This window comes from Hemiscyllium ocellatum, chromosome 16 (assembly GCF_020745735.1).
Source record: "Hemiscyllium ocellatum isolate sHemOce1 chromosome 16, sHemOce1.pat.X.cur, whole genome shotgun sequence".
Lineage (NCBI taxonomy): Eukaryota > Metazoa > Chordata > Chondrichthyes > Orectolobiformes > Hemiscylliidae > Hemiscyllium > Hemiscyllium ocellatum.
Genome location: NC_083416.1, coordinates 14661360 through 14685475, shown reverse-complemented (window position 1 = coordinate 14685475; position 24116 = coordinate 14661360). Strand labels below are relative to the sequence as shown.

At 41.2% G+C, this 24116-nt stretch overlaps 1 protein-coding gene across 2 annotated transcripts in view; it reads left to right on the top strand.

Moving 5' to 3' along the window:
- LOC132823342 (vesicular integral-membrane protein VIP36-like) overlaps positions 1-24116 on the top strand; it is a 52083-nt gene that overhangs the window by 5461 nt on the left and 22506 nt on the right. For both annotated transcript variants that reach the window (XM_060837055.1, XM_060837057.1), the window contains exons 2-3: positions 9888-10006; positions 15403-15520. In XM_060837055.1, the coding sequence (XP_060693038.1) occupies positions 9888-10006; positions 15403-15520 (237 nt within the window). The remainder of the gene's footprint in view (positions 1-9887; positions 10007-15402; positions 15521-24116) is intronic.

Genomic DNA, 24116 nt, shown 5'->3' with positions numbered 1-24116 from the left:
AGGATAACATCGATTACAACCTTACAATCCTGTTATGGCAACCATGGGAAGACATGTCAGTGTCAGCATGGATGCCACCGTTACAAGTGGGGACACCACCCAGCAACCGGGCAGGTACTCATGTGACTCGGCCAATGATGTCTATCTCGTACGCTGCAGGCAAGGTTACAATGTACCATTCGAGGCATGGTACACTGGTGTGACTAAGTAGACACTCTGATAACGGATGAATCGACACCACGCAACAATCCCCAGACTCGGGTGTTCCCTCCCAGACGGAGAATGCTGCAGCGGTCAGGGAGATTCGGCCCCAGATCTTTGGGTGACCATCCTCCAAGATGGACTTCAGGATATGCATCAACATAGTGGCTGAGCAGAGGCTAATAACCAAGTTCGGTACCCATGAGGATGGTTTCAACTGGGATTGTAGATTCGTGTCACACTATAGGTGACTCCACTGCACTATAAACTCTCACGCACGTTCTCACACGCTCTTACATATTCATGCAGACCCTCTCTCTTATCCACGCCCTCTCTCAGAAACACACACTTACACCGACCACGGACTTAGCTTCTCACAGGCTTATAAACCATCACCCGTGCAAACACATGCTCTCACGTGTGCACACGTACACTCTGCCTCACATGCATGCACACACAGGTCCATGGGGTGAATTTGCATTTACAGAATTGTATTTGCAATATATTCTATTTTTGCGAAAAAAGCGCACACCCTGTAGGCAGTCAATGCAGACAGTCAATCCATTTAACGTTTTATAAATTCCCACTTTGGAAATAGAACCAAGCTGACTCAAGATTGGGATACAGACAGACTCTAACCTCGCACCTTTTTTAATACATTCTCTGCGTTGAGATGTCACCTTTTTAAAATATAAAACCTTAAGTTATCTCAAGACTGTGACTTCAAAGAAGTTCTGGGATTTACATATTAATGAACCGAAACCTGCAATCCATTCTAAAAGATGAAAGACTTAACAGCATTATAAGTTGATTCAATATATCGTTTTAATTGCATGACACTGTGATCTTTTGCTATAAAATCTGTGCTATGATCCTGCCCCACTAGTTATCTAATGAAGGAGCAGCGCTCTGAAAGCTAGTACTTCCGAATAAACCTGCTGGACTATAACCTGGTTTTGTGTGACTTTTAACTTTGCCCACCCCAGTCCAACACCGGCACCTCCACATCAAGCAACAAATTGGTAATGCTGGCGATGTTGTACAAATGTTTCCATGTCTAGTTTTTGTAACATGTCCAATCCAAAAATACATTAAGATATGCATTAATTGATGTATCATGAAGACAACAAGATTTGGAAGAAGTCAAAATGATACCAAGACAACTCTGAGAAAGAGAGGCAGAGTCATAGAGATGTACAGCATGAAAACAGACCCTTTGCCGACCAGATATCCCAACCCAATCTAGTCCCACCTGCCAGCACCCAGCCCATATTACTCCAAGCCCTTCTTATTCATATACACATCCAAATGGCTCTTAAATGTTGCAATTGAACCAGCCTCCACCACATCCTCTGGCAGCTCGTTCCATGCACGTACCACCCTCTATGAGAAAACGTTGCCCCTTAGGTCTCTTTTATATCTTTCCCCTCTCACTCTAAACCTATGCTCTCTAGTTCTGGACTCCCCAACCCCAGGGAAAAGACTTTATCTATTTATCCTATCCATGCCCCTCATCACTTCGTAAACCTCTATAAGGTCACCCCTCAGCCTCCGAAGCTCCAAGGAAAACAGCCCCAGCCTGTCCCTGTAGCTCAGATCCTCCAACCCTGGCAACATTCTTGTAAATCTTTTCTGAACCCTTTCAAGTTTCACAACATCTTTCTGATAGGAAGGAGACCAGAATTTCATTCAGTATTCCAACAGTGGCCTAACCAATGCTGCAACATGAGCTTCCAACTCCTGTACTCAATACTCTGACCAAATAAGGAAAGCATACCAAATGCCTTCTTCACTATACTATCTACCTGCGACTCCACTTTCAAGGAGCTATGAATCTGCACTCCAAGGTCTTTTTGTTCAACAACACTCCCTAAGACCTTACCATTAAGTGTAGAAGTCCTGCTAAGATTTGCTTTCTCAAAATGAAACACCTTGCATTTATCTGAATTAAACTCTATCTGCCACTTCTCAGTCCATCGGCCTATCTGGTCCAGATCCTGTTGTAATCTAAGGTAACCCTCTTCGCTGTCCACTACATCTCCAATTTTGGTGTCATCTGAAACTTACTAACTGTACCTCTTATGCTCACATCCAAATCATTTATGTAAATGACAGAAGGTAGCAGGCCCAGCACTAAATCTTGTGGCACTCCACTGGTCACAGGTCTCCAATCTGAGAAACAGCCCTCCACCACCCTCTGTCTACCTTTGAGCCAGTTATGTATCCAAATGGCTAGTTCTCTCTGTATACCATGAGATCTAACCTTGCTAATCAGTTTTCCATGGGGAACCTTGTCGAACGCCTTACTGAAGTCCATATAGATCACATCTACCACTCTGCCCTCATCAATCATTTTTGTTGCTTCTTCAAAAAACTCAATCAAGTTTGTGAGACATGATTTCCCACACACAAAGCCATGTTGACTATCCCACATTAGTCCTTGCCTTTCCAAATACTTGTACATCCTGTCCCTCAGGATTCCCTCCAACAACTTGCCTACCACTGAGGTCAGGCTCATCAGTCTATAGTTCCCTGGCTTGTCTTTACCGCCCTTCTTAAACAGTGGCACCACGTTTGCTAACCTCCAGTCTTCCGGCACCTCATCTGTGACTATCGATGATACAAATATCTCCGCAAGAGGCCCAGCAATCACTTCTCTAGCTTCCCACAGAGTTCTTGGGTACACCTGATCAGATCCTGGGGATTTATCCACTTTTAATTGTTTCAAGGCATCCAGCACTACTTCCTCTGTAATCTGGACATTTTGCAAGATGTCACCATCTATTTCCCTACAGTCTATATCTTTCATATCCTTTTCCACAGTAAATACTGATGCAAGATATTCATTTAGTATCTCCCCCATTTTCTGTGGCTCCACACAAAGGCTGCCTTGCTGATCTTTGAGGGGCCCTATTCTCTCCCTAGTTACCCTTTTGTCCGAAATATATTTGTAAAAACCCTTTGGATTCTCCTTAATTCTACTTGCCAAAGCTATCTCATGTCCCCGTTTTGCCCTCCTGATTTCCCTCTTAAGTATACTCCTACATTCTTAATATTCTTTTAAGGATTCACTCGATCAGTTGATACTTTCACAGTACCTGAACAAACACTTTTATGAACTCTCGTACATTAAACCATATCAGCCTTGTATCCTTTAACGTCTCCGCAGAATTTAATAAGATTGATCAAGCACGACATTGCTTTTCGAAATCTATATGGACTGTTTTTATTATATTTTTAAGATGTAAATAAGAAAGCATCTGGAAATTGATGTCAAAAATTAAATGTCTTCCCTACCATTTATGTTAAGAACTTTAATGACTTTGTATCTTGCTTTTTAAATATTGGAATAACATTATTCATCCATATTGGCTCTACTATCTCTTCCTCAGCTTCTTTTAAGTATGCATGAATGCTGTCCTCTGGTGCTTAGTTTTATTGTCTAAGTTTGGGTCGATTAACTATTATCTGTCCTCCATTTCGGTTTTTTTCTAATTTTGTTGTCATTTGGCTTGTTGAAAAAACTGGATGTGCAAACATTTGTGCAAAATAACCAGCATTGTCACTTATTTCTGTAACTTTGTGGTCTGTTGATTTGTGATTTAAGTTAAAGCCAGACAGCAGTACACAAGGATGATTCCATGAAAAAAAATAGAGTTTCATTGCACACAATGTCTGTTTGCTTTGAAGGGTAGCTGCAACAGAAATTAAACAAAATTATACATTATATGTTTAGAGTGTTATGGAGAAACTAAGGATTGGTGGGAACAAAATTGAAAGGGAAGCAATATGGAAGTAAAACAGGATTGCATATCACATTACAACAGTGACCTCACTTTTTAAAAGAGTAATTTCTTTACTATAAAACTCTTCAAACATCCATTCATCATAGCTGTATAGATGCAATCATTTTTCTTGTATTCCTTTCTCATGTACAGCTAGTGAAAAAAAATTGTAATTATTTTGCCTTATGATTGCGTCAAACTTAAATGAACTGGAAAGGTCTTGAGTGTTAGCCATATGTTAATTTACAATGTTATTAATGTTGGTTGCAGTCCAATTGTCTGTAGTTTACACCTGCATTCATCGGTAAAGCAGGAGTAGGCGAATAGCTCCATCAGGCCTGCTCTGCCTTTCAATATGTTCATGGTTGATCATCCAGCTTGGTACCCTCTTCCTGCCTTTTCCTTATGCGTTGATCCTATTCGCCCTAAGTGTCAACTGCTTTCTATGGCAGAGAATTCCATGGACTGGTGAAGAAATTTCTCTTAGGTACTAGATGATAAATCAGTTAAATACTTGTTAAATTTGTTATATCTTCAACCATTAATTTTGAATTGATTGAAAATGTCTGCAGATTAAAATGATGTCAAAGGTATATTGATAAGTATGTCAAATTTGTTACAAAAAGCACAGGCACAGGTTAAAAAAGAAACGCAAACCATCTCAGGAAAAAACCCACTAGCCCATCCAATGCGTCCTGCATAAACATGGGAAATATATCATACAGTATCTTCAAATCCCTATAGCGTGGAAGCTGGCTACTTGCCCTTTGAAGGGCATCCCACCCAGACCCCCACCCCAACCCTATCCCTGTAACTCTCAATTTCACCAACCTGCACATCCCTGAACACTATGTGCAAATTAGCATGGCCAATCCACCAAACTTGCACATCTTTGGACTGTTGGAAAAAACCAAAGTACCTGGAGAAACCCACACAGACACGGACAGGATATACAAACTCCACAGAGACAGTCGTCCAAGGGTAGAATCAAACCCAGGACTCTGGCGTTGTGAGGCAGCAGTACTGAGCCACCATGCCACCCTAGATGGGATCACTACTTCTGGTGCCATTTGAAAGCTGTCTGATCTCTGTTAACAGTGTAAAAATATATGAACAAAATCCAGATCAGTTCAAGAAAATTAGTACAGGTCATTCTGTTATAATGCGTGTTTTGTCAATATGAATTTGCTGCAATGCGCTGGACAAATTGGGGGTGCTATTTCCACAGCGCGAACTTTTACGTGTGTCAGTTGTAACACGATTACAGCACCTACACTTTATGCTTTTGTTCTAAAGCAAGATTTTTCTATAACATAGGGTTGCACAAAAATGCAACCATCATGTTAAAGAAGAATTTACTGTAGGTGAAATTCCTCTCTGGCCCCCTTAGACAATCAAAATTACGACAGTGAACTCCTCTTTCCTTAATAATTGTTTCTCTACATGAACATATCAACCAAGGTGACCTCGGTCAGCCAGAAACTGATCCAGATTTCATTATTTTAGTGCTCACAACGAATCAAATTTTGGATTCTTGATTTGTTGCCTTTATTTTAGCTGAAGGTTTTGTTCTTCATAAGCAGGCTAGGCAAGTCTTGTGTGTTCACTGATTTCAGGTCTTAAACTGGCGGTGATTTTTCAGAATTTGTTGGGCTTGTGATATTTCTTTAGTTTGTTGGACATTTGTCGGATACAGTGGGCCAAAGTTTTTCATTGAATCGCAAAGTACGGAGGGTGACCATTTTGCGCTTTGCGTGTAACACCTGAAAGAGCTGCCTCGTTCGTCAAAATCTCTTCTTTCTCCACCACCCTACAAATTTTTAGTTTTCAAATATTTATCCAGTTTCTTTTGAACATTACTGTTAAATGTGATTCCATAGATCTGAGATTTCTAAATTATAATTTTTTCATCTTTCCTCCCCCTCTTTTGCAATTATCTTAAACCTGACGAGTGACCATCCTGCCAGCAGAAAGTCTTAGCAGCAAGTTTGCATTTCGATCCAGCCTTTAATGTCCTGAGCTGCTAAACAAGAGTTTTATTAAATAAAATGTGCTATGACTGTGGAGGGTGACATTCAGACAAGAAATTGAAATCTTCAACAAAGAGATTTTGAAAGAGTGAGACAAAGATTTAAGGAGGCATTGTGAGAGCTGAGGCAGCTGAAGGCATAGCCTTGTGCTAGAGGTGGTACGATAGTACCAAGTACATGGTTGGATTTGACAACAAGGATGAGTTTTTAAAATTGTGGGTTTTCCAGATGGAACCAATGTGGGTCAGCGATAGGTGAATGGGATTTCATACGATTGGAACACAGGCAATGGATGTTTGGGAGAGCTCAAGTTGCAAAGTTGCCAGCTTGTCATGAAAACAGTGGTGTAGACAACTGTAGAGGTAACAATGGAGTGGGTGAGGGTTTCAGCAATAGATGAGCGAAAGTGGAGTTTGAGAATTTAAGGATGAAGTAAGAGGTCTTGGTGATGGAGAAGACATGGGGTTAGTTACTCCAATCTGGGTGAAATAAGATAGCAAGACTGGAAGATAACTCGTGCTATTCTGTTTTTATATTAAGATGAATTCTGAAGTTTAAGTTGTATTCTAGCTGCAGTTATACTTCATACGCTGCTGGTCTTGCTGATGTTTTCTGTTTCTTTTGGGGCAGTCATGCTAATGAACTCATCAGAGTACTGTCTGTACAGCGTCCAGCAGATATATTAGAGGATGAAATGATTGGCTGACAGAAAGGGAAATCCTGATCTATTTCTTTCAACTTGTACGATATCCACTATTTATTAATTGCTGAAATGCTGAGCCCACTTTGTTGATTTAATAAAAATGATTTAAGCTGTAGTCTTGATAGTAATAGAAGGTAAACCAAAGGGAAAACTCAAGTTTCAATTTCACCATTTGGTGTGGCCTAGATGTGTTTGCATTTCATGACAGACCATAAATGCTGGAATTGTCCAGCCACTCGCGCTGCAGTGACTTTGTGACTGTAGTTTTCTGTGTGCATGATCCTTTGTCAGAAAAATATTTCCGATCTTTCTGTCTTCACGCATGCTTGTGCTTGGACTATCCCCTAACAGCATGCTTCATTCCTGATCACGCAAAGACCAGGTTGGTCAAATGTCCAGAGTATTGCATTTGCGCACATTTTCCAGCGTTCATCAAATACTGAGGACTACAGGAGCTTTACTTGATGGGCTCTCATTTAAAGCTATTCTTGCCCCAAGTTATTTGACAAACAAAAAAGAAGCATGATTGAGAATTGGATGCACCTGGCCTGTAAATTGGACTGGCCCCTTCCTCTTCAAGTGTTGCTTCTGGCCATTTCACAATTATTGGTTTCCCTTCCCTCTGTTTTGTCAAGACAGCTGTTCTCTCACTTATCAGAGACCTGACTGTACTGCACACAGCAGGTGTGTTTATGCTAACAATGTTTGTCATAAGCAGTAAATGGTGAAATGAATAGACAGCAGCAAGGAACAGGACACATACATCAGTTTGTTTATGTTGGAATCTTTTGACTCTCAGTTTCATTCGAAGTTTTTAATATAGCCTTCTATTTTTTTTGCTTTCATGCCTTTTTTTTAGCTGCCTAAATGTATCTATGCAAATGATCTCAGCTACTTCCTTTGGCAAATTCCATGTCCTCAAAAGAAAATTCCATTTTTTGGATGAATCCACGTTTATCTTATATTTATATTTATCTTTTATATTTAGTTTTAGAGTCTCCATCAATTGAAATGTTTGCTCTGTCAATCTGACTGAACCGGTGTCGTTTCTAGCATCACACTTAAATCCATTTTCCACTTCCTCTCATGCCTCTCCAGAAGGAATGATGTTACTTTTTCAGTTCTTAAGATTGTGACCAGCTGGTTGAAGTTGCCTGAAATCTAGCTCCCTCTCATAGTTGTTGACATTGCAACCAACTGATGGGAAAGTTCATGCATCCATATTCAACTGTTTGCAATATTATCAACTATGGTCACTCCAGTTTGTACTCAATTATTTGAGGAGAATGGGAATTCCCCATTCTCTAAAATGGTCAATTCACTGAAATGCATTTGACATCTGGGAGTACAGTTTGAGGAGAAAATTTGGATCTGCTGTATTCAGCCACCTGAATGAGAGGTGCTATTAGCTAGGCTTTAGTTTTTATTGGCACGCCGAGTACAAGCTGTTTGTTTTCAAAAATCAATAACTAAATTTTTTACCTGGAAGTAATTCTGATCAAATGGCACCTGTATTTTTTAGTATATGTTGCTGTAATAGAAATTGTTCAGTCCACTCAGCTAAAGAATAAAATCTCTGAACCCACTGGCTGTTCAGTTCTGAATTGTCGTCTTGAGGAAGATGATCTGAACTTGTGAAACTCCAACCAATAATATTGAAATTCACATTTGTGATTGCCAATATAAGTATGAACATTTTATGTGGTGAGGAACATGCCAAATGATTGGAACATACCACTTGTGCATTTTGTAAGCAATTAACTAATGGCTAATTTGAGTGGCAGGCCACCTTCTGAGATACAGGGAAATCCTAAAGCTCCAGCCTCATTATCTGGAATAAAAAGATTGTCTTTTGAAAAGAGACAGTAGTCAAGGTCTAGATGCACTCAAATTCAAGAGACTAAGACATGATTCATTTGAGACCTATAATGTTTTCTCGAGACATGACAGAAAGTTCCCTGGTTGGGGTAATCTACAGGGTCCCAGTTTCAGAATAAGCATTTTGGCCATATCAGACTGTGATGAGTAGAAATTTCTTCACTCGAAGGTTTGTGAACCTTTGGAATTCTCTAGCTTGGACGATTGGGTGAGTACATTCAAGATCACCGGTCAATAGATATTAGGGTAATAGTGGAATCAAGGGATTAAAGTTATAGTTAGGGCGGCACGGTGGTGCAGTGGTTAGCACTGCAGCCTCACAGCGCCAGAGACCTGGGTTCAATTCCCACCTCAGGCGACTCTCTGTGTGGAGTTGCACATTCTCCCCGTGTCTGCGTGGGTTTCCTTCAGATGCTCCGGTTTCCTCCCACAATCCAAAAATGTGTAGGTTCGGTGAATTGGCCATGGTAAATTGCCCGTAGTGTTAGGTGAAAGGTAAACGTGAGGCAATGGGTCTGGGTGGGTTGCACTTTGGCGGGTCAGTATGGACTTGTTGGGCCGAAGGGCCTGTTTCCACACTGTTATCTAATCTTAAAAAATGGTGTTGCTGTTGAAATAGACAGAGGCTAGGAGGCCAAATGACTGACTCCAGCTCATGTTTTTCATGTTCTTAACCCATCCCACCAAAATTAGAGGTCTGTTTACAAGGTCTGCTGGGAACAGTTTGATGACAGGACAGCTTTACACAAGTGTGCAGTGTTGTTGGTTTGAATGTTTGCCTCTGGAGAATTTGTGCCAGTGAATTGACGTGACAACATTTTGTTCTACAGGTGCTTTGCTGCTGGATTTCATTCCATGTTCCAACATTTGAATCATAAATTCTAACACCCCGTGTTGAAATCGGTTTGCTGGAATCAACCCAGGCATTGGTAGTCTTGACAGAGCTGTCTTTAAAGGATGGACTTCTACTGCTTGTGGAGTTTTTTCTGTTGCTATATTTCTTCCTTTTTCTTTTTTCCCCCTTTTTCTACTATTTTCTTATCTCTCTCTTTTACTGTCAGCCCGTTTCTCATTTTCACAGTACCCACTGCCTCCATTACCTTTCCGAGGCTCTGGCTTCAATCACACTTGTCTCATCTCATGGATTCACTCTTTCTCAATCTTGTAAAGCCGCCTCAACCCAAACTTTGACCACTTTCCTCTTTATTTAGTTCAGGACTACAGGAGATTAATATCACATTCTTGTGTGAAGCCCTTTCCTCTGTCTAATATTCTTTGCTTCTTCCTTAGGAGTGGGCTCCAGTTCAATGCCTCTGTGGGATTTTAGTGGGAGCACCATGTTGACGGGTCATTATGTCCGCCTTACACCTGATGAGCGCAGTAAAAGTGGATCAATCTGGAATCGAGTGGTAAGTGTGGTATTAGTAAATAGTACAGTATAGTCATGAGGTTGCTGATCAACTCTGGTGTGAAATGATTATACGGTACCTCCTTCAGCTGAGCTAAGCACTCAGCTTCACGGATCCACCAGTTATTCACCTTTATTATCAAGCACCGCTTTTACTGCACAAAAGTCTTGTGTGATGTAGTCTCATTGATTTTGTTTTCTTCTATCTCTCGACTAAGATAAGTTTACAGCACGCGAGCTTGCTATTCAGCCCAAACAGGTTTGTGCTGATGTTTAGCTCCATAACAGCCTTCTCCCACTTCATTTGGCATGTTTAACATGTACGTGAAATGAACAAGATGTGCCCAACCATTAAATGCAACATTTCTATTTTCTTTATTTATTCTTTGGAGCATTTGCAAGCCACTGTCAGTGTAGAGACATTTCTCTTGAATTCCACAAAGGATTGAAGTGACTCCCTTATACAAATAGCCTCTAGAATTGAGCTATCCAAAAGTGGAACTACCTCTTTACATATAAATAGAAAGCAGGAATCATCAAATGTGCTTCGTCCAGAGGCTCACTGAAGATGTTACCTAGTATGGCAACGAAACGTCTGAAAATGCACATTCCAGCTCAGCGAGCAAATCTACATCCATAACCTCAGTCTGAGCTACACATCTTCTCAAGACTCGCTGTCCCTCTTTACATCTACCCTATTTGAATCCCTTGCCTGTTTTTCTATTTCAAAATAGAGAAAAGAATCCCAAGCTTGGTCAGTGTTTCCTGACATTTGTGCATTTTCATCGTTGGTGTCATCTGACAAAATTCCTATTTAATTTATGTTATCTTCTTAATTTTCCCTTGATGTGGATATACTTCTTTCATTAAGAATAAGGAAAGCCGAATCACCTTCATTGTAATGGATAATGGCAACTCTTGCTGAACTTGAATTGTGTCAAGAGCAATGTACAGCCGGGTAACTACAGTCTGTCACTTGTGCTGGGAGCGTTTCAATAGTGCACTGCATTTCTATTGGTCTATTTTGTGAAAGTGTTCATCAGTAGCCGTTCTGAAGTGATGCAGTTGTTGGATTTTGCATCTGACCTCAGTGGCTCAGAGGTGAAGCTGTAGCAACTTAGACACATAGATTTCAGAGCAGAATTAGAGCATTAAAATTATTCAGCCCATCACACTTGTTCTGCCATTCTACTATTACCCTGGTGCACTTGAATAGTACAATCTGCCTGTAACGCATGTAAGGCAATACCTGTCACTGTGCCTCCGTTCACGAGAGTCATGAATCAAGCTTAGTAGCAGTGTGGCTGATCTGACTGTAGTCGTATCATCACTTTATTGTCTGCAGGTTCCCCCCCCCCCACCCCAAACACACACACACACACACACACACACACACACACACACACACACACACACACACCCCACCCACCTACCTTGTCTCATGTATGTATGCAACATCTATCTCCCAGCTGCGGGCTTTGTTCCCACTTTGCCTGGTCCGCTGGGTTTGCTCTGGGTATTAATAACCCAAGGCATTTCTGATAATGGGGTACTCAGTGTTGTTTCCGTAAAGAAAAGTACACTACACAAACTACTGTAAAAACCTTTTACCATACAATGCTTACAATCTCAAGTGAACCCATTTATGTGCACTTGTCCGATGATCAGCTTGTTCTGCCGCTGACCAGATGACTTTGAGCTGGTTAACTATACTCTAAGGTAAGCTTTCCTTGTACTATTTCCATACAAAGAAGCTGTGGATTCAAACTTTTACACTGCCCTGTCTCCACCAAATGATCGGTTTGCTACTGGCAAACATCATAAATATGTCATCTACCATGGCTAATTTTATTAATTATTCGTTTAGGATGTGTTTCTGTCTCCCGAGCAAGAGGATTATCTCTGGTCTGGCCTACATGTGCCTCCCATCCCAAATCAAATTGGTTGACTCTTCAATGCCCTTGGGCAATTAGGGATGGCCAGTGACACCCACATTGCATAAATGAAAAAGAAATCTGATTCAATATGTCTGTTTTAAATAATGTTCAACCTTTCCAGCATTACTGTGACAATTCAGTTTGTCACTGTTGAGTTTACAGCACTCGATATAAACAAACACGCACATGTACTTATTCCTTAAGCTAAACTCAGCAATACATTACAGCCAGTGATATTTCTAGTCATTAGGTCATCATCAGGCCTCAGTATTTCTGTTTCCTCATTTCATTTCATTTCATTTCATGTAGATTCATATTGGCTAACCAAGCAAGTTTCAGGTTAATATACGCACAGCCTCCACTTCACTCTTGCCCAGAAAGAAAATTTCACAAACTAACAATCCTCTAAAAGAAAAATTCTCATCCATTGTAAAGGGGGTGTCTTGTTCTTGAACTGTCCTCCTCCCATTTTTAGACTGTTCCTCCCTTTACCCCTCTCTGTCTCCCTTCAGTGTCTTGTATGTCTCAATAAAATCACCTTGCACTCTTCTAGACTCCAATTGGTGTGGCTTTGCCCTGAACAGCCTTTCCTTTGTGCAATAATACTGTCAGTCCAGGAATGATTTGATTGACCTTTCTCTGAACTGTTTTCAATGTAATTGTATAATTTTCAAATAAGGCAGAATTCTAACACTGTAATCCTGATTGCCAAGGCCACATAGAGCTTCAGTCAAGCTTACTACTTCTATGTCTGTTGCAGTAGATGGCAACATTCCATTTGCCTTCCTAATAACTTGTTGTACTTGCATACTAACTATTTGAGATTCATGTACCAGCACTTCCAGATCCCTCTGTACCTTGAGTTCTGCAAAAATGTCTCTTAATTTAAATTATGATGTGGAGGTGCTGGTCTTGGACGAGGGTGGACAAATTGAGAAGTCACACAACACCAAGTTATAGTCCAATAGGTTTACTTGAAATCACAAGCCTTTGGAGCGTAGCCCCTTCATCAGGTGAACTCACTTTACACAATGAAGGGGCTACACTCTGAAAACTTGTGATTTCAAATAAACCTGTTGACTATAACCTGGTATTGTGTGAATGAGCAAGTTCACATTTTCCATCTGCAACGTTTTTACTCATCCACTCAACCTATCTATGCCCCTTAAGGACAATTTACTTTCTGAAAAGGCCCAAACTGTTATTCCTCTGGCACACCACTAGTCGTGGTCTGCAAATTCAAAAAAGAACCATTTATCCAAATTTTCTGTATCCTGTTGCCTACCTGTCTTTTATCCATGTAAATGTTATCCAGTGCATGTTGTGTTCTTACCTTGGGTAGCAACTTCTGATGTTACTGTATGAAATGCCTTTTGAAATGCAAGTCGACCACATCTTCTGGTTTTCTTTTGTCCAAGTTGCATGTTACATAGAATTGCAGAATCCCTACAGTGTGGAAGCAGACCATTTGGCTCATCAAAATCACACCTTCCTAAGGTCTTTCCACCCAGACCCAGTTCCCTATCCTATTCCTATAACCCTGCATTTCCCATGGCTAATCTAGCTAACTGCAACGTCCCTGTCCACTCTGGACAATTTAGCATGGCCAGTCCACTTAACCTGCACATCTTTGGACTGTGGGAGGAAACCCATGCAGACATGGGGCAAATGTGCAAACTCCGCACAGATAGTCACCAGAGGTTGGTATCGAACTCTGGATCCCTGGTGCTGTGAAGCAGCAGTGCTAACCACTGAGCCACTTTGGCTCTGGTAATTTGAAGTTTTCCATGGTGAAAACTGGCACACAATACCTGTTTATTAGCTCTGCTATTTTCTTATTGTACTTTGTCAGATCCTCAGACACACTCCAGAGTACTAGCATTAACTTTCATTATTCTTTTTCTGTTAATTGCTTGTATAAACTGAGTCATACAGCGTGGAAGCAGACCCTTCTATCCAACTTGTACATGCCGATCAGACATCCCAATCTGACCTCGTCCCATTTGGCCCTTCCTATTCGTATACCCATCCGGGGCAGTTCAGTGGTTAGCACTGCTGCCTCACTGTGCCAGGAACCCGGGTTCATTTCCAGCCTCGGGCAGCTATCTGTGGAGTTTGCGCATTCTCTCTGTTTTCTCCAAAAATGTATAGTTTAGGTGGATTGGCTGTGCTAAATTGCCCATAGTGACCAGGGATGTGCGGGTTAGGTGGTTTAGCCATGGGAGCTGCAGAGTTGCTGGCATAGAGTGGGGCTGCTATTTCGTGGTTTGGCATGGACTTGTTGGGCTAAGTGGTCTGTTTCCATACTAGGTATTCATCGAGAAGGTTTTTAAATGTTGTAATTGTACCTGTCTCCACCACTTCCTCTGGCAGGTGGTTCCATACCCTCTGCATAACAAGGTTACCCCTCGGTTCCTTTTCAAATCTCCCCACCCCACCACCCTCCAGTTTAAACCAGTGTCCTCTGGTTTTGGACGTTTTTGAATACTACATGTTAGCTTTCTTACTTTTTTTCCCCTTTTTTGTAGTCTTCTTACTGATGGTTAAAATCTGACCTACCAGTACGCTTTACAGATTTGTCCTGTGACTTGAGGGCAGGTGCTGGGCTGTTAGTGTCTTAATAATGAGCCCTGCAATTGTGCAGTGTTCCTTAAGCATGCCACAGTAATCTGCCTCCTTCACATGCTCATGTCCAAGACTGGGATTTGAACTCTTGCTTGCCTAAATTGAGACTGAACTGCCGTCAAGCAAAATTCAACATGGAAATTGATCAGGAGAACAAAAAGCTTCCAGTTTGCCCTTGTCAAGAAAGACAACACTTGAGTTTCCTTTTATATGAGATTCAGTTTATTTGTGCTCGTACTGTTCTGAGACTAAACTTTGTTTGGGAAAATTATCGCTGCTGCCAAATCATATCCATTATCTTCCGATAACTGTTCAAAAATGTATGTTCAAGACTTGAACGATGTGATCTTCTCCAACATGCAAATATTCTTGTTCATTCATTCTCTCAACTTTGTGTTCAAGACGTCAGTTTGGAGACACACTGGGGTGGTGCACGTACCATTCCTGTTTTAAAATTTTGATCCCCAGTCCCAACACTAATTAATATCTTCAGAATAAGAAGGAAGACGAGTAATCTGGGAACACGTGCACTGTTATGTTGTTCCTTTTTATTGTCTCTAGTTTGGATTCAGACTAACGTTAACGAATTTGCAAAAAAAAACAAAATGTTGAAGATCAAAAAACAAAATGTTGAAGATCAGAAAACAAATAGGAAATGGATCTGAACAGTGTCTGAGAGAACCATTTGAGTGCAAGTTTGATATGTGGACTTCCAGAATTCTTCTGTTGTATTCATGGCTGCTGAGTGTTATCTTTTGAACTCTGACTAAATTTAATGTTGAATATAATTGCTATTTCTTTAAAACTTCAACAAATGTTGTCTCTCTTTTTGCAGCCGTGCTACTTGAAAGACTGGGAGCTCCATGTCCAGTTCAAAGTTCACGGGACTGGGAAAAAGAATCTTCATGGTGACGGGTTAGCTATTTGGTACACAAAGGATCGCCTAAATCCTGGTACGGTATTATGTCCTGTGTTGTCCCATGATTGAGAATTCGAAGACCGCGGAAGCAAACTCTTTATATGTATGTTTGGAAACAAATGCCAAAATAGGGCCAGTGGATAGTAAACGAGTACTGTGCTAGTAGGGGACTGATGCCCTTTCAGTTCTAGAGCTTGCTCATTAAAGGACATATCCCATATAAATCAGTGGAGAAATAAGCTTGCATTAGCAATCCTGCTTGACTGCACTTACAATCCTAGCCTACCTTCCACAATCCTAGGATATCCCAAAGTGCTTCATAGCCGATTCACTACTTGAATTATTATTGTTGTAATGTAGGAAAGGCAGCAGCCAATTTATTGGACAGCTTATGCTAATTGCTAGAAAATCTGTTTGTAGGGGGTTGGGGAGAGAGAGTAAAATGTTGACCAAAACACTGGAATGATCTTGTCTTGTCAAACTGTGCAATAGAATCCTTTTAATCCTCCAAAGAGGACTTCGATTTAACATTTCATTCCATCTTGGCCACATTGGAGTATCAGCCTGCATTTTAGATTTTGAAGTGAGGTCTGCAGATGCTGGAGATCAGAGCTGAAAATGTGTTGCTGGTTAAAGCGCAGCACGTCAAGCAGCATCCAAGGAACAGGAAATTCGACGTTTCGGGCTAAAGCCCTTCAGCCCTTCCTGATGAAGGGCTTTAGCCCGAAATGTCGAATTTCCTGTTCCTTGGATGCTGCCTAACCTGCTGCGCTTTAACCAGCAACACATTTTCAGTTTTAGATTTTGAAGTAGAATTTGACCCCACAAACCCCTTGTCTGCTATTCTTCTGTGCAAAATTGCAACTTGCCTGTTAACAGCTATGTCCCTTTCCAAAGGTAGTGTTCTTGCCTTGCTGATTTTACATGTACCTTGAGTGTTGGTGCCAACCCTTACTGTGGTTTTAGTAGTGCAAATGCATTACAAAATAGTGTGTTGTTGTGAAGCCTTTTGGAACAGGTTTTGTACTGATGGACAGATTATTATCTAAAACCTCTGATGCTAAATGCTGCCCAAAAAAAGGCAATCTCTCATGTTTACTGATCCAGGCTTACAGTGGAAATTCCCTTTTTCATTCTTAAAATGTGGACACCATTGATAAAGCGATCATCTATTGCCCATCACTAGTTACCCTTGACTAGGCACTTGAGTGATTTCTGTTTGAATTACAAATATCTTTTATTATTTATCGGAAGATCTAGCATATTGAGCTAGTGACAATGGAAAAATGATTTGCAATGTGATATATTTCCATGTTTTGGTTTGATTTATTGTGACGTGTACTGATTATGCACAGTGAAAAGCGTTGTATGGTGTGACCACTCTCTGGCACCATCTTGAAATACAGAAAATGAATCAAAACGCAGAATATAAAGCCAGAAAAGTAAAACAATAAAGGTTATCTTATAGTCTTGTCTCAATAAAGTAAGGTAGTCTTTGGAACAGCTCAGCCATGGTCCTGGATCCGGGCTCCTCCACCCTGATGCCTTGAGTCCCTTTTGCTAATCTGACTCTACTTCTGCAACCATGCTTTATCACATCGCCACCGCTGGAGCGAAGTTGCCACCTGCCTCCTCCAACACCACTGCCATGGGTTTGTGCTGAGCCAACCTTGCCAATGGAGAAACTGTTGATACCACAGGGTACTATGCTGATGAGACGTTAAAGGGTTAAGTTGTTCTGCTGCTCTGTAAGAAATTGGATGTCCCAGGGTGAGGTTGTGTTGTCAGGCTCCCGGACCTAGCCGTGGACCTGGAGTCTTGACATGGCCTATAAATCTGGGCCAGGAGATTAAGCTTGGTACATGTTCGACAGGAAATCTTGGGATGGGGTGTAGCCGTTCCACCTCATCCTGGAGTTGATGCCACTGCCACCGGAGCCTTCTCCTTTGTCATGTGCTTGGCCTCGCTGCTTCTCAGGCCAGCGTTGCCATCTCCATCTAACATTCTATCCTGGGCAGGATGGTGTGTGATTTGCCAGGGAACTTAGGGGATGTGCTCATCCTTCAGAACAAGGATAAAGCCTTCTCATTGGCAAGAAGTTTCATATGAGCCCTTTTAATATGGGGAGGATGTTACACTTCAGCTGCCACATGGATCTGGCTGACCAGGCAGCTTTCAGTCTCTTATTGCCTGGCCCAACTGCATAGGTATGCAGGGATTGATATTTAGCCTGTTTGACGACACTGTGATGCTACCATTGTACTGCATTATCTCCTTACTGTTACTTATGCTTGATGGTCCTGGCATACCCTCTACATGAAATTGAATCTCTGGTTTGATAGTAATGATAGAGTGGGAAATGTGCTGGGCCTTGACATTACACAGTAGACTTGAATAAAATTCTGCTGCTACTGATGACCAATGTTGCTGCTAACTTTTTTTTCTTCTACGCAGAACATGAAATCAGTGATGCAAATGGCATCAGCACACTCTTTTTACCACCACAGACAGATCCATCTGTGGCACATAGCTTGGCGAGGATGAGATCAATTACATTTCTTTCCCTGCTGCAGTTTCCTTGATTATTTGCATGCAGACCCAGTCTAGCAGGTACATCCTTTAGGCCTTGACCAGCTGGTTCAGTAGTAGTGCTTCTCACCCACTCTTGGTAGTGGATATTGAAGTCCTCCGTCCAGAATACTGCTTGTGCTCTCATCAACCCTCCGTGCTTCTTGCAAATCATTTTATACACTAATTTGTCCCTTGTCCTTGAAGCGATGTGAAGTATTCAGGAGATTGCCTTAAATGTGGACGAGGCAACGTCATAAGATTTCATGGTGTCCAGAGTTAATGTTGAGGACTCCCAGGGCAAAGCCCTCCTGACTGCATACTAAAGTTAGCACTTTAGAAACGGCATCCCCAATTCATCAATCACGTTACAGCGAATTAATGTTGATGAAATGCATGTTACAACAGAACGGCCCGTAGTAGTATCTGTGACATAATACCATACTCTCTAAGTAATAATAGACTGTTGCTTGACTGTTCTGTGGGACCACTCCCAATTTTGGCACACAACAATCCGACTCATACTGACTGCAGGATTGACCAATCGGGGTGTGCCGCTGACGTTTAAGTGCCGAGACTGATACCAGATGGAAAGCCATTTGGCTTCTCTTTGATTTATGTGTAGAGACTGGCTTAGGATGTTCTTTCCTAAAGCCTACCAGTGAACCAGAGGGGTCTCTACGATGACTGACAGCCACATGGTCACTACTGCTGAAAACGCTCCATAATGCCAGATTCACGATTTAAATTTGAACTCCATTAATTGTGAATGAGGCTCTTGATCCCATGTCTCAGAACATCAACCTAGATCTCTAGATTTGTCGGCAATGGTGTTTCTGGTGTGCTTGCTGACTGTATTTTTAAGTGGTAAGTTCCCGTTGGAAAAGTACTGAGAATCCAGGTAGTAAAGGTCACGAGTTTGCATATGCTGCTCAAGGAAGCATACCAAATTGCTGCAATATATTCTATTTACATTTTATTTAAAAAGTTACTTGTCGAATTTCTGCCCTCTGCTCTTTTCCAGGAGTAGAGTTTAATAGTGACATTTTATGGAAGGTAACCAATGTGCCATTATTCGGCTATCTATTGCAGAGATGTAGCATGCACTGTGTGTTTAACTCATGTGTATCAAGGTGTCAGTTTATGGTCACTTTTGATAGAAAGACTGGGGAGTAGGTCAGAAATATGGCTGAGCTGAGCTAACCTGGCTTATATCAGGGGGCGAGTCCAGAATCTCACCTGCTGGGCGTGTGCTCTGACTGGCAAGCTATCGAGGAGCCGAACATTCCCATTAAATGTTTTTGCAAAGGACGACTCCCTACATTTTTTTGTCAGTACAAGGACATCCCTTCAGCATTGTGAGACCAAATGAACATTGTCCTGCAAGTGGGTTTGACTATCACAATGTGAATCTCGTCCTTTCCCCAGATTTAAAACAACAGACCTGGATCTTGATCTGAGTTTGCCGTTGAGCGAGAGGTTTGGAGAGTAGGGGCATGAATTGGTGGAATGCAAGGGGGAGTATTCAGGACTGAATGTGAGAGTGGAAGCACAGGAAGATTATCTTGAGAGCAGGCAGGCCACAGAACAGGATGTCTATGGCAAGCAAAGTTTGCAAGGTTAAACAAATATTGTCTCTTTAATTAATGATGTTAAAGCGAAACAACATTATACTGTGTCAAGTTTAACCAGGGAATTTCGGTCGGGATAAACTGGGCATGTCTGGAAAAGTGCCACAAGTGTTCAGTCCTGGGGACTCAATGTTTACAAGTTAATGATTTGACAAAGAGACTAAAAGTCAAATATCTAACCTTGCTGACACTATAAAGTTAGTTGGGAGTGAAAGCAGTGAGGAGGGCACAAAGAGACTGCGAAGAATAAAGGTAGTTTGAGTGAGTGGACGATGTGGTGGCCAATGGAGTATAAAGTGGGAATGTTAAAAGAATAAAGAAACAGGATTTTTAAAAGGCGTGAAACTTTTAAATGTTGAATGTTCAGATTTGATATAAGAATTCAAGCCTGACAAAGTTAGCATCCAGACAAAGGAAGCACTCCAGATGGCAAAAGGCATGTGGGCAAGATATGGAAAGACATGGAAATCTCATTCCACTTGTGCTGGGCTTTGGTGAACCCACCCATAGAGTATTATGTCTAGTTTTGGGTTCCAGTCTAAGAAATTATATATTTGATTTCGACATGTTATAAAAAAGTTTCATTGATTCCTGAGGTGAGAGGGTTGTCTGATATTGAGAAGCTGAGAAAATTGTGTATTATCTAGGTTTTATACAAATGAGGAGAGGTGATTTCAGCAAAACATACAAGATTCTGAATTGGCTTGACAGAGTAGACTCTAATTGTTTCTTTAACTCTCTCAATCTCAGGATAAGAGGGAGGTGATGGCCTCATGGTGTTATCGCTAGACTTTTCAGCCAGAGGCACAGGTAATCTTCTGGCCACCTGGGTTCAAATTTCACCATGGCAAATGGTGAAGTTCAATTCAATAAAAATCTTCTGTGTGGAATGCTCTGCCCCAGAGGGCAGTGGAGGCCCAGTCTCTGGATTCATTTAAGAAAGAGTTGGATAGAGCTTCAAAGAGAGTGGAATCAAGGGTTATGGAGATAAGGCAGGAAATGGATACTGATTAGGAATGATCAGCCATGATTATATTGAATGGTGGTGCAGGCTCGAAGGGCTGAATAGCCTACTCCTGCACCTATTGTCTATTGTCTTAAATTAAGAATCTAATGATGACCGTGAAACCATTGTCAGTTATCAGAAAAACCCAGCTGGCTCATTTGAGGGAAGGACCTCACCTGGTCTGGCCTGTATGTTACACCAGACTCAAAGCAATGTGGTTGACCCTTAACAGCCCTCTGCTATTGCTGGACAATAAATACTGGTCTAGCCAGTGATACCCACATCCTGCAAATAAAAAGAAAAGTTGGTCATTAAGGAGAGGAGGAGAAATTTCTTCATGGAGATGATTGTAAATTTTTGAGATTATTTGCCCTAAAGCATTGTGAATGCTTTGTCATTGAGTATATTCAACATAATGTTTGATAGAGTTTTGATCTGAAAGAATTAGTGGATATGGGAATGGGTGGGAAAGTGGATCTGAAGCCCAAGATCAGTCTTGCTTGTATTCAATGGCAGAGCAGGCTCAACAGGCCAAGCAATCCCCTACTCCGGTTTCTTCTGCTGTAATGCATTTCAACCAGTACTACAAAGAAAAAGATTATCTTGTCATTCTAAAACTGCCTGTGGGACCTGGCTGCACGCAAATTGGTTGCTGCATTTTTTACGTTGTCAGCGATTAATCTTCAAATATACTTAATTTGTTGCAAAACACTTCGGGCCTTCCTGCCCTCTAAGTTTCTTTGCCGCATTTTGTTTCAAAAAAAGGCATGGTTCCATGTTAGGAGAGAGGAGAATAACAGCGAGGATCTTGAGAAGCTGTGACTTTTGCTGTGATTTAATGTGGATGTTGGGTGAGGAGGGGATTGTAATGCTCCTTGTAAAGCTGACCTAACTTTGTAAGCTTTATAAAATAACCAATGGCGAAATACATTATGCCAGTATTGGAATTATTGCACTACTAAAGCAAAGCATTTACGTTAAATTTTAGAAAGGATCGTGCAAACACTAACAGAAATATGTACTATTCGTTTTTAGTGCCAGATGAACGGATGCAGCACAATCTAGTCAATCCTTTCCCCTGTGCTATGCCCAACAAGTTTATTTCCTTTAAGTGCTCATCACTGTTTCTGGGTAAAAATCCTGGAACACCTTCCTTGCCAGCATTGTGGGTGTTCCTTAGCCCAAGTATTGCAATGGTTCAACGTGGCAGCTCACCACTGCCTTCTCAAGGGCTATTGGGAATAAGGGCTATTGAGAAATGCCCATGTCCCCTGAATGATTTTTTAAAATTGCCTTTTGAAATAACTCACTGCCTCTGACTGTACCATCGCCTAAGTGATAAATAAAAAACATGCCGTCATTCCCCTGCACCTCTTGCCCACAACCTTAAATCTGTGTCTCCAGTCTTTGTACCATCAGATGGAAACCATTTTTGTTGCATAGTTTTTTTTGGATTTTTTTTCTAATCAAACTAGATGTTATTCAACATCTTTGGAACAGTTGGGACTTGAACCTGGGGTCCTGGCTCAGAGCTAGGGGCACTACCATTGTACGACAAGAGACCCCGTTGCCCTGTTTTTGTAAACCTGACATAACCTTTACAGTTGTATCAAATCTCATTGCAATCCCCTTTGCTCCAAGGACAGCAGCTGCAGCTCCTCCGACCTCATCTCGTGGCCAACATTCCTTGTTCCCTGCACCATTCTGATCAATCTGTGCCTTCTTAAGGACTTTTTAAAATATCCATTCTAAAATTTCATCCAGAACTTGACGAAACATTCTGCTTGTAGCTTAATCGCAGTTTATAAAAGTTCAGTGTAATTTCCCTGGCTTTGTACTCAGTACTCTGTTTATGAAGCTGAAAATCCTATTGTTTTTGCCAACTACCCAGTCAATATTTTCTGCCAACTTCAAAGATCTACACACTGTCCCTCCCCACACCATTGCTTTGTCCCAAGCACACTTAAAAGATATGCAAATATCAATGTTGCTTGTTCCAATGCTTGTTGACCAAATTCTTCAAATGTATTAAGATTTTTTTTGTCCTAAATTCCCTGCACCACTTGCCTCTCCGTTCAGCTATCCTTTTTATACTCTATATCAAGGCCTTAGAGAGGGTGTGAAGGAGATTTCCTCAAATGGCACCAGTACTGAAATATTTAATCTGGGTTTCAATCCCTAGAGCAAAGGGGTTAAAGAGAAGCATTTAAAATCTTTAATGTAATCGATCATGTACAAAAGCATGGTCATCAGTCAAAAGATGCAAACTTGCTATCATTGGTAAAAAGAGGGAAAAGCAAGAAATTTATTATAATCTGAAATGCATGTATGAAAAGGCCATGGAAGCAGATTCAACTTTCTAAAGGATACTTAGAAAAGGACAATTAGACAGAGCTGTGGAGAGAGAATAGGGGAGAGGAATAAATTGGATAGCTGTTTCAAAGAGCTTGCACAGGAGTTGTGAGCTGAATGCTTCCTCCTTTGCTAAATGGTTCTATGATATTGACTGAGTACAACAGAGCAGTATGTTTAATTTCTGAACCTTTGGAATTAAAATTGTCCTTTGATAAACAAAAGCCTTTCTTTGAATAGCAAGGTGACAACATAGTTGTGGAGTGCTGCATTCATGCTGTAGTTTCTTAATGGTCATCTTAATGTAACTAACTTGACATACACTATAATGTTCTCTGTTGATTTTAATTCATTGATTTTAACAGTGCTGATCACATTTTACAGTGTCAAATTTGTTTGTATTTGTGCAGAGTGGAGTTTAACCATAACCAAAAGTTCCCATTTTAGGAACTTTACCAGTCATAGACCCATTGAGTTGTTTTATGTTCTTTAAGATGTTACTCAAGTTCCAGATTTTAAAACCAGTGGGGACTCTAACAAGCTGCCTTTTAGTAAGGTTTGTGAGGGTTTGTCGCTCAGGTTGAGGTTTAGGGTATAGGTTTGCTTGCTGAGCTGTAGGTTTGATATCCAGACGTTTCGTTACCTGGCTAGGTAACGTCATCAGTGACGACCTCCAAGTGAAGTGAAGCTGTTGTCTCCTGCTTTCTATTTACATCTTTCTCCTGGATGGGGTTCCTGGGGTTTGTGGTGATGTCATTTCCTGTTTGTTTTCTGAGGGGTTGGTAGATGGCATCTAGATCTATGTGCTTGTTTATGGCGTTGTGGTTGGAGTGCCAGGCCTCTAGGAATTCTCTGGCATGTCTTTGCTTAGCCTGTCCCAGGATAGATGTGTTGGCCCAGTCGAAATGGTGGCTTTTTTCATCCGTGTGTAGGGCTGTGAGGGAGAGAGGGTCGTGTCTTTTTGTGACTAGCTGGTGTTCATGTATCGTGATGGCTAACTTTCTTCCTGTTTGTCCTACGTAGTGTTTGTGGCAGTCCTTGCAAGGAATTTTGTAGATGACGTTGGTTTTGTC